A 16254-nucleotide genomic window follows, 5' to 3' on the forward strand; every position below is an offset into this window, starting at 1 on the left:
ATAACACAATTCAATGCGCGCTGAGTTGAAGGCTTAAACCACATGCTAGAATCACTCAGTTGATGAACAATCAGAGTTCTAACATTCATAAATCCCCAAAATATACAGATGTATCAACTTAAATAACACAGAGCAGCTATCCAGTCACCCGCCACCGTACAGGGGAAATACCCATCATGTCGTCAAATTTTGGTCAAGCCCTGTGGGCTCGAGAGACGACCACAATCAGCAGGACCACAATGGATAGCAGAAATGAAGTTTTCAGCTTCTCCTGAAATGGATCCGTGCCTCCTTTTGCCGTCTTCTCCTCGTCTGAGGGTTTGAACAACTCATTTGTAAGCTTCATAATATTATCGATTACTTCCATGACTTTAGCCTTTGTATTCTCAAAAATCCACCTAACGATGTTTACTGCTGGATTTGATTCATCAGATGGCTCATCTGAACTCTTTTGATTAATGCTTTCATCTGCAATGTGAATCAGTAATAGTTATCAAGTTTCTTTACAGTCAATCAACATCGACAAAATGAGCCATCATTACAATTAAGCTTGATAGAACCAACTTTTCCGATACTTATAGCTTAAAATCATTTACATAAACAACGAGATATCGAGTACAAGAAGCCAATGAAACTATGCAGATTGACCAACCTGAATAATATGACTCTCTGAGTTGTCGAACCACATCATTGTTCATAACAGCTTCCCAAACAGCTTTATCAGAAGATAACGAAATGACCATCTTCTGCAAAAGTTTAAAACATTCTAAGATCACCAACGCCACATCAACGATTAACCCTATTAAGTTTGCTATGCTAAATATGATGAAAAAGAAGCCACTTTTTAGAATGAACCTGGACGAACGGCTCAGTCTGTAATAGATGAAAAGCATCGTAAACTCTGTCTCGTCCTTGACATTGCAACATTCTTGAGTTATAATAATGCTGAGAAGGCTCCACCCAATTTAAATCCAATCCAACCGAAGAAACTGGATCCACCAAATCAGTAAAACTTGGAATACGATTTGCTCCATTCCTGTCGGAATTATAAGCATACTTATCCCTGACATGCTGAGAGTACGGGGCAACGTCACAGACCCTACAATTACAAAACCACTCCAAGACAACAAATGTTAAGGATGATTTCGAAAAGCTGAAGTTGTGATATATTGTGAAAATGTACGTAAAAAAAGTTGTTACAAGCAAAAAACAAGCATAAGATTTAAATTGCAGGAAAAACACACACCATGAGATTCACATTTTTACTATGTTCATTTTGTGAGTTATTTGCCTTCTAAACATCTCTATATTCCTTACCCATACAGCATCTAATGCTAAATAGCAAACTTGTGGAATTTAACCTCAAGTGTATCCTTTGGCACCCCATAACATTCAATGCCAATTAGCTTCAGTTCTATGATCACCAACCACTACAATATCCCAGTCATTCAAAATTAGTGACTATTATTGGGAATAACGAGAGCATCTCTTAATACTCAAAGTTTCATATCTGAAGCGAGTTTTCAAGAAACTGCTCGAGTTTTAGCAAAAGCTGCTCTCAGGAGTCGTATCGATTGGTTGAAATGTTTAAAAGTATAACTTCTTTCTCCTATCTATACATTTATGTGAGGGAAGCAGATTATTCATAGGTTTTGCTGCCAATACAAACGTTACTCACAGGAAACGACCATCATAACTCTTACTTGCCTAACAACTTGTTTATTTCTGGGAGCAACGTTCATAGCTTTTGAAAAACTTAATGCTAGCAGTAGCAGCAGCGTACAGCACTCTCACCAAATACAAGTGCTAATAAACATCCTTTTAGTTCATTACATACATATTATTACGCCTATATAAAAATCAAAAGAGAAAGAAAAGCTAAACGAAAGCAAGAAATTCATATTACAGTTGCTGTTTTATCAGGTGTAAATGGTTATCTGAGAATACCATAGCAATAAAGAGAGAAAATACAGGAGGGAAATCAGGTTATTATTGTGGATAAATTATCACACTATAAACCCCATTGCCAACAGTCATATCCTCTTTATCCTTTTTGTAAATATTGATTGTGAGATCAAACACCCAAGGCCAAGGCTAGATGTCCAACACATGTATAAAGAAGTTTACTTTGTTGGATTAAACCAATGATTTTCAAATTATTTCACTATCATCTGACTCAGAGAACAGGGAAAACTAGACATCCTACATGCCACAGAGGGCATATTTTTAGCTGATGGTCGGTTTTTAACAAAATGATTAGGATGGAGACAAAATTATAATTCAGTTGGGAGTGGGGTCTTTGAACAGAAGAAAAATACCAAGACTTTTTCTATCACTGAAACTAATTAAATAAATAATCATATAACTATTTCAGGAAAAAAAATCATATAACAAATTTCAAGGGTAAATTCCATGAAAATACCAGAATTTCATCATTTTCGGACCAGAAACTCATGGAAAATAATCAAATATTGCTACTTTCTCAAACAAGAAACTATTATTGAAAAGAAACATTAAAAAAAATCAAAACTGCATACGAGGGGAGAAAAAAGAGAAAAAAGAGGAAGAAGAAAAACAGAAACTCACTGTTGAAGAGCAGAAACAGCATATTGAACTTCATCTGCAGAAGGCACAGGCCCAATGACAAAATCATCGACAAACCCAAGAGCCCTCTCATCCTCACTTCCGTCAATGAACACCCACTCGAACTCATCACAGCAAGAGCCAGACCCAGCACCAAAACCAGACCAACAAGTGGGTACACCAGAACCGGCGGATAAAGGAACACTAAATGGAGAAAAAGGAGACGACCCAGAAGATGAAATAGAAAGATTATTGGACGAATTAGGCCTATGGGTAGGCCTAGAAACAGCAGTAGGTGAAGTGGCTCCTGAAGAGGAAGATATGGGTTCTTGGAGACTACTCCCAGAGGCAACACCAGCCCTTTTAACGGCCGTACCAACAACCCTCGACACGCTGCCGCCTCCTGCTCCACCTCTCATACCTCTGCCTCCACCGAACATGGCCTATCTTCTTTGTCTCTTGACTATTCAGGAATGCGGAGGATTTCTCTCTCCTCTGTATTTTCCGGCCATTTCAGTTTGTCTATTCACGTTCTACTTCAATGCGGTCCGGTGAAAAGTTTCCTTCTAAGCGCCACTATTTTTCACCGTTAGATCAAATATATCGGATCGGCTCTCATGTGATCTAACGGTGAAAAGATTTACTTCAACGGTACAATTTCTCCATTTGTACAATAAGATATATTTTTTTTTCAATTAATTCGCATTTATATAGAAAACGTTGCATTTCTACCTGATTGGAAGAAGTTTTTTTTTTTTAATAAAAAATACTATATGGAAATTTGTTTACAATTAGAATCGAATCTTGTGCACATATATGTTTAACCCATTCGATTGTCAATCGAGCCATTTTTTATTGATACCGGATTAGAAAAAGTTGTAACTTCTAAAGCTTTTTGTTTTCATTCCTATTGCGACATATGGTGGTATCATATTGAAGAATGAAGAGAATGTTCTGATCTTGATTTAAATGCAGTTTATAAATGGGCCAATCTGCAAAATCTGGAAACAAATGGGCCGATGTTCGAAGTTTTATGATTAGTTACTTTGGGCCTGAGATCTAAATCTGTATCCCGGACTCTACTATAAGTCTATAACGGTCAAGAATTTCAAAGAGGATTGGGCCCAATAGGCCCAAAAAAGTAAAAGCTTGAATGCGCTTTTGCGCGAAAGACGGGTTTCCAATTCCTATCTGTGTTTGGGAAAAAAGGTTCCATTATAAATTGAACACATCGCCCCAACGGTCACTTCCCCTTCTTCCGGACAGCTTACTCTCTACGAAACCACCTAATGTTTCTCTCAGTCGCCATTGAAGCTTGTGCTCGGCTCATCTAACAAGTATTTCGTTCTTTTCTTTCCTTATACAGGGTCTGGGCCAATCTGGAAAGAATGGAGATTATAACTGGGGGTTTCATAAATGGATCGTGATCCCTTGAGAGTTTTGATTTGTTTGTGGGTTTTTTATTTGGTTTAATCTATAAATTTCGATGTGCATCGGTTGTTATATGTTCTCTTACAAGGGCGTCGATTACCATCTATGGTTTGAAACCCTTGGGTCACAAGTACATTACGAGCAGACCCGATTGGTATTCTCTGTGAGATTTGTTTCAAAACTGTGGAATCATATCCACTATTTTAATGTTCTTCTGCTCTCTTTCGACGTTGTTGATTTCGATTTCAATGGTTAGTTTTTCTGAAATTCTAACAGTTGTTGGGCTTCGGCTTCCTTGGTTCAAGATTGTCCACAATCCGAATCCGAACCCAAATTCAAAAAATTAGACCTACAAAGGTCCGAACACGGAAAACGCGCGATTACGCACCACAGCGAAAGACCTCTCTCTGGAATTCCAAAAGACTTTCCAGATGAAAACGAAACCTCGTAGGGTTTCTCCTCTGAGCAACAACAATACTTTTTCGCAGGAAAAACTTGGGAATTTGAACCTAAAAAGCGTTGTTGATTCTCTGCACCGAAAGAAATTCCAGGAAAATAGTTTCAATACTTGAATTTTTGTTTGAGATTGTTCCAGCTTTCAGATCGGAATTGGCAGTTCCAATTTGATTTGATTGATCGGCATGTCAATGGCATTGGATGTTTCGTCTCAAACAGCCAGTAATGGAGATTCCGCCAATTTCTCTCGCACTTTCAAGTACTTATTATGTTAGTCTCTTCTTACCTGTAGTCTGCCGTGCCTTTCTAGGTAATCGTTTTTGTTTTTGTTTTTTAGTATGTTTTCTTCTTCCCCTTTTTTGTCACCGAGAAAAATGGAGTAAATGAACTACCTCAAAAAATTGTATGTATAGGTATTCTGAACATTATGTTTCTGCCTGTTATTGACTGTAATTTTTGGGAGCTTAGCTACGCAGTTTTTGTCAGGGGGGATTCCCTTCATATTCAATGCATGGATTGTGAGGCTTCTAACAGTTGCGGAATATGTGGTAACAATTTATTTAACTTAGTTTTGTCAATGTTCATTGATCTGATGTAAAATTTGTTTTCCTGGATCAATATTAACTTTCTTGGTGTCTTTTCATTTTCTAAACTGAATTCTTCTTCATTTCATTTTTGTGAATGTAGACGTATGCGATGCAATTTCCCCTTTTAGTTACTTGCATATTGTTTCTTAGTCGGGAGGGTTTCCGCCAATCATGCATGCGGGCAGATATTAAATGTTCCTCCCTCGAACTCTTCTAATCTTTGATATATTCTTTTGGTTACATTTCGGAATGAACAAAGTCCTAATTGCTAGTTGTCTTGATTTGAAATTACATTTTTTTCACTCAAACATGTTTCACAAAATTAAGATGCATTATTTTAATTAGAACTGACAGTTTTGCAGTATTACTGTATTAGTATTTGATCTCATACATAAATAAGAATTTTTGAGTTTCATTGTGGCTTTGATTATCTACAATTTCAAGTAGGAACTGTATTCAATAACAGCTCGGTCATAGATTTTTGGGCTTATTTTTCTTTCTATTTTCCTATGGTAAATAATTTGGTAAGGGTTCCATTTATTCACTAGAGTCCTTTTACACCTGTTCTCCTTTTTCCTTACCCTTTGAAGTCACAACTTATGCCTTGGCTGCGGTGCTAACTGGAGAACATGGTTGCATCGCAGGCTTTATTGCCTGCATTGATCCGCTGTTGCTCTGTGGATCAGCTACTTTGTTTTGTATCAAGAAGTTGAAATTTTTTTTTGTAGTCTCTGACATTTGCTAGAATTGATTTTTCTTAATATTATTTTGGTAACAGGATCGATTTGAGAAGCCGGAGATAACATGCTTTGTAATAAATATTGTCCGAGAAATGCGATCATGTGTTGGTCTAAGATTGGTGTAATTGGCATCAATTCAATTCTCTTTGATATCACTTATTATTTGTTAGTTAAATCAGATAAAGCCCAAGAAAACTTATAAATAATACAAGTTTATTTCATTTGGCGTTTGGCAGGGTGGGCGTGCATACTGGAGCTATTGGCTGAACCCTTATATATCCTTTCTCAGAACTTGCTTCTACTTAAATTGCATTTGATGGTTGAAACTGCCACTACACTTTCACGTTTTATGACACTGTACATTCTTATTTTCAAGCAAAGTTACCTGGTAAAGGCTTTAGTTTTTTGAATTTTGATTGTCACATTTTGTCAATATGCATAATGGTACCTTCTGTGAACTGTGTCTGACATATTTTCTGATGCTTTGCATGATTTGATTTTCACTAGTTCTTGAGCTAATTTGCAAAGCTATGCCATAAATTCATACTGCTTGCCCTTAGGCTACCACTGGAAGGTACATATTGTTACATTATAATGCTTAGGTTAGTTTGACATATTACTGTTGGTTAACTTATTCAGGGATGTCGTTGAATTGAATTTTCAGTTTTTGACCTGGGACAGAAGCGCGGAAAGATTGGTTTTGTTAGTTGTATGGAACCCTTGAATCGGCAAGATCTTTGAATAAGTTAAATTCTACATTCTCCTAGAATATAAGATAAACTTCTAGACAGAAACTACTGTTACTATGATTGAGTATAAACCTCAGTACATAACGAGGTTATTCAGAGGCATATAAACCCTTGGATGCATCTGACTGAAAAGTGTTTCTTAGAAACTTATTAAATCCTAAAAGTACTTAAAAGCAATAAAACAGAACATAAACTGATGAAATTACATAAACTACATTGAGTATAATCAAAGATGTAGTTGATAACTGATATTAGTCCTAAATCAGCTCCATCCACCTATGTGGTTTATGCTATTCTCTATTTATCTATCTGTTTGATCTGGGAAATTTTTCAGGGCATAATTCTTAGAGGTAATAGAGAATGGTTATTTTCTTCCAACTTGTCTGGGTTTGCTATATGATTTTGGTAGCTAAGTTAATATGATTCCATCAGATCAGAGTTTATAGTCATTACAGTTGCTTAATATGGCTTTTGCAGGACAAAAGAGATTGCCTGTGCATTGTCTTAAATGGCAAATGGATTTAGCTTGTTTGTAGGCTATTGGAGCTACTTTCTTCTTTCTCATGTGTTTAGAAGTTCTGACTCGGTAGCCTGATAGAATTTGATTGGCAGCTTTTAAACTTTTGTGTGCTTTTTACCTTAATCTTTTCGAAAGCTGCTCCTTCGAGATGGAGAAGAGATGGTTTTAGTATGGTTTGATTCTCCTTATAACCAAGCAGTATATGGCCTTGTTGAAAAATTATGTATGTTCCTGGTTTTGGCATATTGGCTTGATTAAGTTGTAATTCCTTGATCTCAATAAAAAGCTTTATATGAATTTATGATTACTTTAGTATTTTCTGCTTCTGCTGAGATAGGATTTAACTCAAATTTTAGCATTTTTAATTCCAGGGAGCTTAGTGGTGAGGATGGTGTTTCTTCCATTTGATGAAAGCTCATATACTACGTTTGCCAGGTCTGCATCAGGTTTACCTCTTTCCCTTCTTTCAATGATATTATTGTTTTTTCAAAAGATTGCACAACCATCCTAGATCCATGTGCATGTGTTCACTACTATTTTGTTGTTGAACTAAGGAGGATTGCAATTAAAGTTCACCAAACAAAGTTCTATCAATTGAGCTTGGAATGGATAAAGGGTCTTCTCCACGTTAGGCACCAGCACCATGACAATATATATTGCATTGCAATTTTGGCAGAATACTACTAGTAGTTTACCCATGATATAGTGGTTGGTCAAAGACTTATGGTCAAAGAAGAAAGGGAGTTCATAGTTCATACAAACCACAACTACCTAGGTAGTCCTCAATTCACATTTTATGGCCAATTTTTTAAGAGGTTAAAAAGAAACAATTTAGTTGTTATGGTTGCTCCATTTTCTCTTATGCATTATTGTAGATGTATTTTTTGAAAAAAATTTGGTAGATGTTCCTAAAAAGAAAGTCCTAGGTTTGAAACTGTCCGGTCATTAACATTTCAGCATATTTAGCAGTTTACCATTTTATATTTCTTTCAACAGGACAGCATCCAGAGAAAAGCAGGAAGTAATCAAGTGCATGTTTTTTTTTCTTTTTTTCAGAGCAAGATGAGCCTTCCCTGCCAAAGAAATATTAAACTTTTCTATTCATGTATGAGTAACACTCTTATTTGGATAAATTTTGAACTTGTATTTCGATTCTCTCATAGCCATGGAGTAGACTGTAGACAGTGGATGAGATGGTAAAAAGTCGTGCCAGGCCATAATTCTTTTGGAGATTGATTTATGTTTGAGCAATTGAGCATGTAGCTTTTAAGAAACTTGATTTATCATACTTCATATATTCTTCCACCAAGCCACCATTAAACAATCATTCATTATTTAGTATTGTTGGCTTTCAGTATATTTATGTTTGTGTATGATTTACACTGCAAGGATGCTATTTTCGTAATTTATTCTACTTCCATGATAGCTATCGCCATGAGAATCAAAACTTACCTAGCAACTTTGAAGGTAGGATCAATTTTACTTTGGAATATGCTTATTATTTTCTATTGCCTCCTTTCACATCTGTATGTATGCGTAACATGAGATGTTCGTGATGCAGCCAAAAGCGCAAGAATGATGGAGATTACATACTCCTGAATTCTATGAAAGATGAAACATGGTAGATGAATGATAGCAAGAGATAAATTTTGGGCAATGTGATTCCTGAAGCAATTATCAAATAAAATAATATCCTGACGTAGCAAAGTAATAAATAGCATGTTAATTTTTAACCTTCTATGCTAACCCCGGGAGCTATCCATCCATCCATTTTACCCTCCTTCAGTCTCTTTAAAGGCCCCTTTGTGGGAGGAATTTTCTATGCAAGTAAACAGTGAATTTTCCCCTTAATATTGGAAACTTTTTCATATCAATAATAGTTGGTTCAGAAAATGTAAGAGGTACTGAGTAAGATACTTAGAATTTCCTGTTTCTCTTATTTCCCTGGATATTGATTTTAGTACTAACATTGGTCATGTCTCTAATAATTCTTTTTTTAAAATATTTTTAATTATTTGCTAACTTTTTTGGTGGTGTTCTTATGGTTGTGTTTTCCAAAGCTGAAGGAAATTTGAACTCTACTCTAGAAGGAATAAAAAAGCGGATTTGCAAACCTGGATAGTTTGCAGCTTGGCCAGGTATTTTTGTTTCCTTGTGCAGATAATGGCGTGTTCTAAGCTGGATTTTCTAATAGAGAGTTTGGTAGGCCTATGAAGCAAAGAGGTGAGTTTGAAATCTATAATCTGTGCACTGTTTTGGAAGATTTTTAAGGCATTGATTATGAGCTCTGCTCAGGTATATGATTGCTTACTACACATGCCTACATGAAAGTATGAAACACTTGCATAAAGCAAAGCAAATATGCTCCAATAAGCATTTCTAAGACAGTATATTTACTGGAGTTTTAACTGTGCATGCTCTATGAAAGACTTGTTGAAGTACAACAAATGTGCTTGGCTAATCATTTCTAAAGATATTGAAACATTCTATTAACAAGAAGAAAGTGATCAGTTCAACGCAAATATACTTGACAAACTTTTAGCTGGAGAAAAATGGTTGTCAATGTAGGCATTACAGGAGCAGTGTTCCCTGGCCCCGTTCATTTTGGATAAATTTGAGTTTCTCAAGTGCTCCATTTTCTTCACACCAACTGCCTCATAAATGTACACAAATCAGGACAGTTGTTACCGTTGCTTCGCACTTCTGGCTAGTTGAAATTCAATATTTAGTAAAAGGCTTCTTTTTGGGTACATTTGAGGAATCGATGGTAATAAAATAGGAGTTATGCACAATGCCCATATTACATAATACTGTTACATTATAAAGAGGTTCTTGTCGAGGTTTGACCCCTTGATACCTAAATGGCAATTACAAAGCTTATATAGCTTGATTAATATTGATCTTTGACTGCAGATTAAAATTTCTAGATTTTTGAACTTAGTAAAAGGGTTATTATGGAATATGGCCTTTCTATGTGATTTATGAAAGAGTATGTATGTATTCTGAACATTATGTTGTTATTGACATTAATTTTTGGAGCTTAGCTACGCAGTTTTTGTCAAGGGGACTCCCTTCATATAATGCATGGATTGTGAGGCTCTTAACAGAAGCGGAATATGCGGTAACAATTTAGTCAACTTAGTTAGGTCAATGTTCATTGATCTGATGTAAAATTTGTTTTTCTGTATTGATATTAACGTTCTTGATTTGTTTTCATTTTCTAAACTGAATTCTTCATTTCATTTTCATGAGCGTAGATATATGCAATGCAATTTCCCCTCTTAGTTACTTGCACATTGTTTCTTAGTCGGGAGGGTTTCCGCTGAGCATGCATGTGGGCAGAACAAAGCCTAATTGCTAATTGTCTTGATTTGAGATTACATTTTTTTCACTCAAACATGTTTCACAAAATTAAGATGCATTGTTTTTAATTAGAACGACAGTTTTGCAGCATTACTGTCTTAGTATTTGATCTCATACATAAATACGAATTCTGCGGTTGGTGATTCTCACTTATACTTGAAATTTGCTTATTGCATCTCTATGATAAGTTGAAAGAGACCGGATACCTAAAAGTTGTGGCAAAAGATGGTTTCAGTTCATGTGAATCCTCAAATTTCTGATTTTATTATGTTGTAGTGGAAACTAATATACTGATTTAGATGAAGATCAAGTTTTCAGAGCCAGAGGATTGAATTTTTCCTCAATTTTAAAATATTACCCTTCAATTTGTTTTCATATCTAATGATTTCTTATATCCTTTTCCCCCTTTGCAGTCCTGGTTCATGATTTTTTGTGTATTATCATTTGGCTATATGTTTTACTATTGCATACTATTTGCTTGTTCTGCAGTAATGATAGTTCCAGGGGAGAAAATGCTACAAAATTACTGAAAGTAGCATCATTGCAATCATTGTTGCAGAATGTTTTCTTGTCTTTTGATGGCAAGGATTAATCATTCAGATCCATATGGACAAGCTATCTTGATTAATGGTAACGTGCTATCACTATTCCTAACATTCTAGTACAATCATAATTCACTTCAAAAATTAGTCTGAGGCTAATATTTTTTATGTTTTTCCCTGTTGTTTGGGACAATCTAAAAGAAGTTTATTATACTCATGGTGAGGTTCTTCCAATCATGATAATCAGATGCCAGAAGCTAACCATATTTTTGGTACTAGAACGTTCGGTGCACCATGTTTTTGGTACTGCTAGGATTATGGTTGTTCCCCATTGTTTTTCACAGAAAGTAGGACAACATCATCTAAGTTGCATATTCCGAATATCTTTGAAATCATTCATTTTATGGGTAAAATGTGGTAGAGGAGAAGATGAGCTTTGAAGACAAACATAGGAAAACAGAACTTGAAGATTCATTTGTCTAATATTTCTTTTGCCTTTAGGGAAAAAAGAATATTGATTGAAATTATAAGTGGAGAAGAATCTCATAAAAGGCATGCACACATATTTGGAACTCCTACGCAGATTTGTAAGGACCATTAATGGTTGTTTGTGAGGATGATGAATGACTTTTGTTGGTGGCTTTTGAAATTGCATAATAACTCAATATGATTATTTTGGTAGCTGGACGATAAATCCATTAATGAGGACAAATTTTTCCTGTCCATGTTTTTTTATGGAATAAATTATCTTAGATGATAATCAGCTTCACCTAATAATTCTACTTAATGATCTTATTGTGGCTTTGATTATTTACAATTGCAAGTAGGAACTGTATTCGATAACAGCTTGATCATAGAATTTTGGGCTTATTTTTCTCTCTATTTTCCTTTGGTAAAGAATTAGGTAGGGGTTCCATCTAGTTAATATTCACTAGTCTTTTCACGCCTGTTCTCCTTTTTTCTTACTCTTTGAACATGGGTCACAACTTATGTCTTGGCTTCGGGGCTCACTGGAGAACATGGTTGCACCCAGGTTTGATCGCCTGCAGTGATATGATGTTGCTCTGTGGATCAGCTACTTTGTTTTGTATTAGAAGTTGAAATTTTTTTTGCAACCTCTGACCTTTGCTAGATTGACTTTTCTTTATATCATTTTTGTAACAGGATCAATTTGAGAAGCCAGAGATAACATGCTTTGTAATAAATGTTGTCTGAGAAATGTGATCATGTGTTGGTCATGTAACTGGCATCAATTCAATTTTCTCTTTGATATCACTTATTATTTGTTAGTTAAATCAGATAAAGTCCTGAAATCTATAAACAGTACAAGTTTATTTCATTTGGCATTTGGCAGGGTGGACGTGCATACTGGAGCTGTTGGCTGAACCCTAATATATCCTTTCTCAGAACTTGCTTCTACTTAAATTGCATTTGATGGTTGAGACTGCGGCTAAACTTTCAAGTTGTATGACACTGTACATTACTATTGTCAAGCAAAGTTACCTGGTAAAGGCTTTAGTTTTTTGAATCTTGATTGTCACATGGTGTCAATATGAATAACGTATCCAGTGATTGATTTATTTGGTAATGAATGGCCTGCTGATTCGGTCAGCTTGTGCAGTTGGCCTGATCATTGCAAATGCATTGAGTATCCTTTTTGCATACTGGATTTTTCCACTGACCATCACCTCATATAGTTTTCTTGGTATCATACTATCATGGAAAGCCTTTTACTTTTTGATCTTAATGTGAACTTTGATTGATTAATTTATTTTACTAACATCTAACACTCGAAAAAAAAAATTTATAACTGGTGCTTTGATACAACGGAAGAGCGGAGAGCCTATCCACTGCATTGTAAGTATGACTCATTGCTTCAATTTGTTGATGAAATATGGTTGGTTAGACATCGTTGAGTTCACTTCACTAAATGTCTAATTGATGGTATTTTGTATTGAATTATATTTGGGAAACGATATCGGACTTGTGCATATGGTGGTCTCCTGCTCAAATGATGTCAGACTTGTGAACAATAGGTGTGCTTGATGTAGAAGAAGAGAGAAGGGTGCTAAGAATAATGAAGACATTTCCGTAGTTTTGTTCCTCTATTTGTTTGGTTCACCTTGAGTAAAGGAATTCCATTTAGTTGTACCATGGTGGGTAAAGGCTTGGCCTTTATGTTCTAATAAAGCGAAATCATGTGTTTCCAGACATAGACATCAGCACCTGGCATGCGAACCCTAATTCACACAGCAAAGAGAGAAGCTAGCTTCAGCATCAAGTTTTCAATGTCATGTAGATTTTTTATTTAACTTAGATATCGTTCTCATTCAACTAATTTGAATCAGCTTAGCTACCTTTTGTATATAATCTTGTGCTCTTGGATTAGTGGTGGCTCCAGTAGGTGTTTCTTTTTGCATTTTCATCATGTTATAGGAACGTCAATGATATCTGTTTATTGTTTTATCATCCAACAAGTCTTTGAATGCCAACCCCAACATTATTTGCGATAACGGTTTTCATGGTGCTGAACAAGTCTTTGAATTCCAAGTGACAAAGGCGTGAATCATCTATAATGGTTTAGCATAATTCCTTGACTGATCTAAAATATGGTTTTGAGGATTATTTACTCCTCTATCTTTATCAAGAATGATTTCCAGGTATATTTGTAAGATTATGTCGAAGCATATACGCCTAGCGAATCTTGATATTTTGTGTTACCTTGCCATTCTTATACTTGGGTTTTTTTTTCCCTCTCCACCGCAGGATCCTTCAACGTTTTCCTTTCGTCATAGCTTGCCTTCAGGTTGGACAATTTTATTGTTGTCAGGGGTGATTACTCTTATTGCTGAGATTATATTTCTGGACCGGGAAAACTTTTTGGCGACATCTTTTGTGTATTTTTCCATCGGGTTTATTTGCTTCTGCATGTCATCCATTGTCATGTAAGTTACATTGCTGTGTTCCATTTACTTTCTTAACTTCTAATGACTTCTGAAGATTTCCTTTTCTTATTTAGTATTGTTGGCTTTCAGTATATTCGTGTTTCTATATGATTTACGCTGCAAGGATGCTATTTTTGTAATTTATTCTACTTCCATGATAGCTATCGCCTTGAGAAACCTTTTATCAACAAAATTATCCATTTTCAGGATCATGTGGACTGACAATCAAAACTTACCCAGCAACTTTGAAGGTAGGATCAATTTCACTTTGGAATATGCTTATTATTTTCTATTGCCTCCTTTCACATCTGGATGTATGCGATGCAGCCGAAAGCGCAAGAATGATGGAGATTACATCCACATGAACTCTATGAAACATGGTAGATGAATGATTGCAAGAGATATAAATTTTGGGAAATGACATTCCTGAAGCAATTATCAAATAAAATAATATCCTGACTTAGCAAGGTAATAAGTAGCATGCTAATTTTTAACCTTCTATGCTATCCCCGGGAGCTATCCATCCATCCATCGTACCCTCCTTCAGTCTCCTTAAAGGCCCCTTTGTGGGAGGAATTTTGTATACAAGTAAACTGTGAATTTTCCCTAATATTGGAAACTTTTTTAGGATGTGTTCATATTAATAATAGTTGGTTCAGAAAATGTAAGAGGTACTGAGTAAGATACTTAGAATTTACTGTTTTTCTTATTTCCCTGGGTATTGATTTTAGAACTAACATTGGTCATGTCTCTAATAATTCTTTATTTTTTAATATTTTTTAATTATTTATTAACTTTTCTAGTGGTGTTCTTATGGTTGTGTTTTCCAAAGCTAAAGGAAATTTGAACTTAACTCTGAAAGTAATAGAAAAGCGGATTTGCAACCTGGATAGTTTGCAGCTTGGCGAGGTTTTCTTTTTTCCTTGTGCAGATAATGGCATGTTCTAAGCTGGATTTTCTAACACAGAGTTTGGTAGGCCTATGAAGCTTAAAGGTGAGTTTCGAAATCTATAATCTGTGCACTATTTTGGAAGATTTTTAAGGCATTGATTATCAGCTCTGCTCAGGTATATGATTGCTTACTACATGCCTACATGAAAGCATGAAACACTTGCATAAAGCAAAGCAAATATGCTCCGATAAGCATTCCTAAGGCAGTATATTTACTGGAGTTTTAACTGTGCATGCTCTATGAAAGACTTGTTGAAGTACAACAAATGCGCTTGGCTAAGCATTTTTGAAGATATTGAAACATTCTAGTTACAAGAAGAAAGTGATCAGTTCAACGCAAATATACTATGACAAACTTTTATCTGGAGAAAAATGGTTGTCAATGTAGGCATTATGGGAGCAGTGTTCCCTAAATTCTCTGCCCTGGCCTCATTCACTTTGGATAAATTTGAGCTTCTCGAGTGCTCCATTTTCTTCACACCAACGGCCTCGTAAATGTACACAAATAAGGGACAGTTGTTACCGTTCCTTTGCACTTCTGGCTAATTGAAATTCAATATTTAGTAAAAGGCTTCTTTTTGGGTGCATTTGAGGAATGGATGGTAATAAAAATAGGAGTTATGCACAATGCTCATATTACATTAGATGGTCTTGTAGTGTTGAGGTTCTTGTCGAGGTTGGACCCCTTGATGCCTAAATGACAATTGAAAAGCTTATATGGCTGGATTAATATTGATCTCAGTGTTGTTAAAGGCGAGAGGTGCACCACCTATCAAACGCCAGAGGCGCAAGGCTAGGCACGCGCCTGGCCCCCTCGTGACAACACTGATTGATCTTTGACTGCAGATTAAAAATTCTAGATTTTTGAACTTAATAAAAGGGTTATTATGGAGTATGGACTTTCTATGTGATGTATGAAAGAGGGAGCATCTGTTTAGAAAATATTTGTTGTTGTAATGTTCATTTTGGTTTAGGAACATTTTGGAGCGGATATTTTGATTATTAAAACAATAACATAACAGTAATGAAATAAATTTTTAGAAAACCTTAAAGAACCAATGTAATGGTTGTGGTTACTGGCCCTTGTTCTTAGGTCACGACCTAAAACATTTTAAGTGCAATCTATATACATGCACCCCTTCTTAGATCCATTAGCAGAAAATCAATATGATGAAGCAATAGTAGAGAATTTATGGTTAATGAACAAAAAATAAGAAGAGAGTGAGAAAAGAGAGAGAGAGCGAGACATAGAAGGAACAAGGTGATGATTCATAGGACCTGCACGGGTAGATGGGTTGTCCTCCATTGTCACTCTAAGAGACTAACAATAGAAGCACATGTAATTATAAGGTTTGAAATCCAGGGAGATAAAAGTAGAAAAAAAGTG

At 35.6% G+C, this 16254-nt stretch overlaps 1 protein-coding gene and 1 long non-coding RNA gene across 7 annotated transcripts; one reads left to right on the forward strand and one right to left on the reverse strand.

Moving 5' to 3' along the window:
• Positions 1–21: 21 nt before the first annotated feature.
• On the reverse strand, positions 22–3137 carry LOC119986070. Its single transcript, XM_038830615.1, has 4 exons — positions 2587–3137; positions 856–1099; positions 653–746; positions 22–468 (listed from the first exon to the last, which is right to left on the reverse strand). The coding sequence occupies exons 1-4, from the start codon at positions 3021–3023 to the stop codon at positions 194–196; spliced, it is 1050 nt and encodes a 349-aa protein (XP_038686543.1). The 5' UTR covers positions 3024–3137; the 3' UTR covers positions 22–193.
• Positions 3138–3791: 654 nt separating this feature from the next.
• On the forward strand, positions 3792–16101 carry LOC119985057. 6 transcript variants are annotated; one of them, XR_005465039.1, is made up of 7 exons: positions 3792–4740; positions 4947–5018; positions 5836–5918; positions 6034–6185; positions 7438–14167; positions 14848–14910; positions 14984–16101. It is a non-coding gene; the product is annotated as an uncharacterized LOC119985057 (long non-coding RNA). The 6 variants fall into 6 exon arrangements; XR_005465038.1 differs by having other exon boundaries at positions 7438–13916; positions 14124–14167; positions 14848–16101; XR_005465037.1 differs by having other exon boundaries at positions 7438–14910.
• Positions 16102–16254: the final 153 nt, after the last annotated feature.

Source organism: Tripterygium wilfordii, chromosome 19 (genome assembly GCF_013401445.1).
Source record: "Tripterygium wilfordii isolate XIE 37 chromosome 19, ASM1340144v1, whole genome shotgun sequence".
Classification (NCBI taxonomy): Eukaryota; Viridiplantae; Streptophyta; class Magnoliopsida; order Celastrales; family Celastraceae; genus Tripterygium; species Tripterygium wilfordii.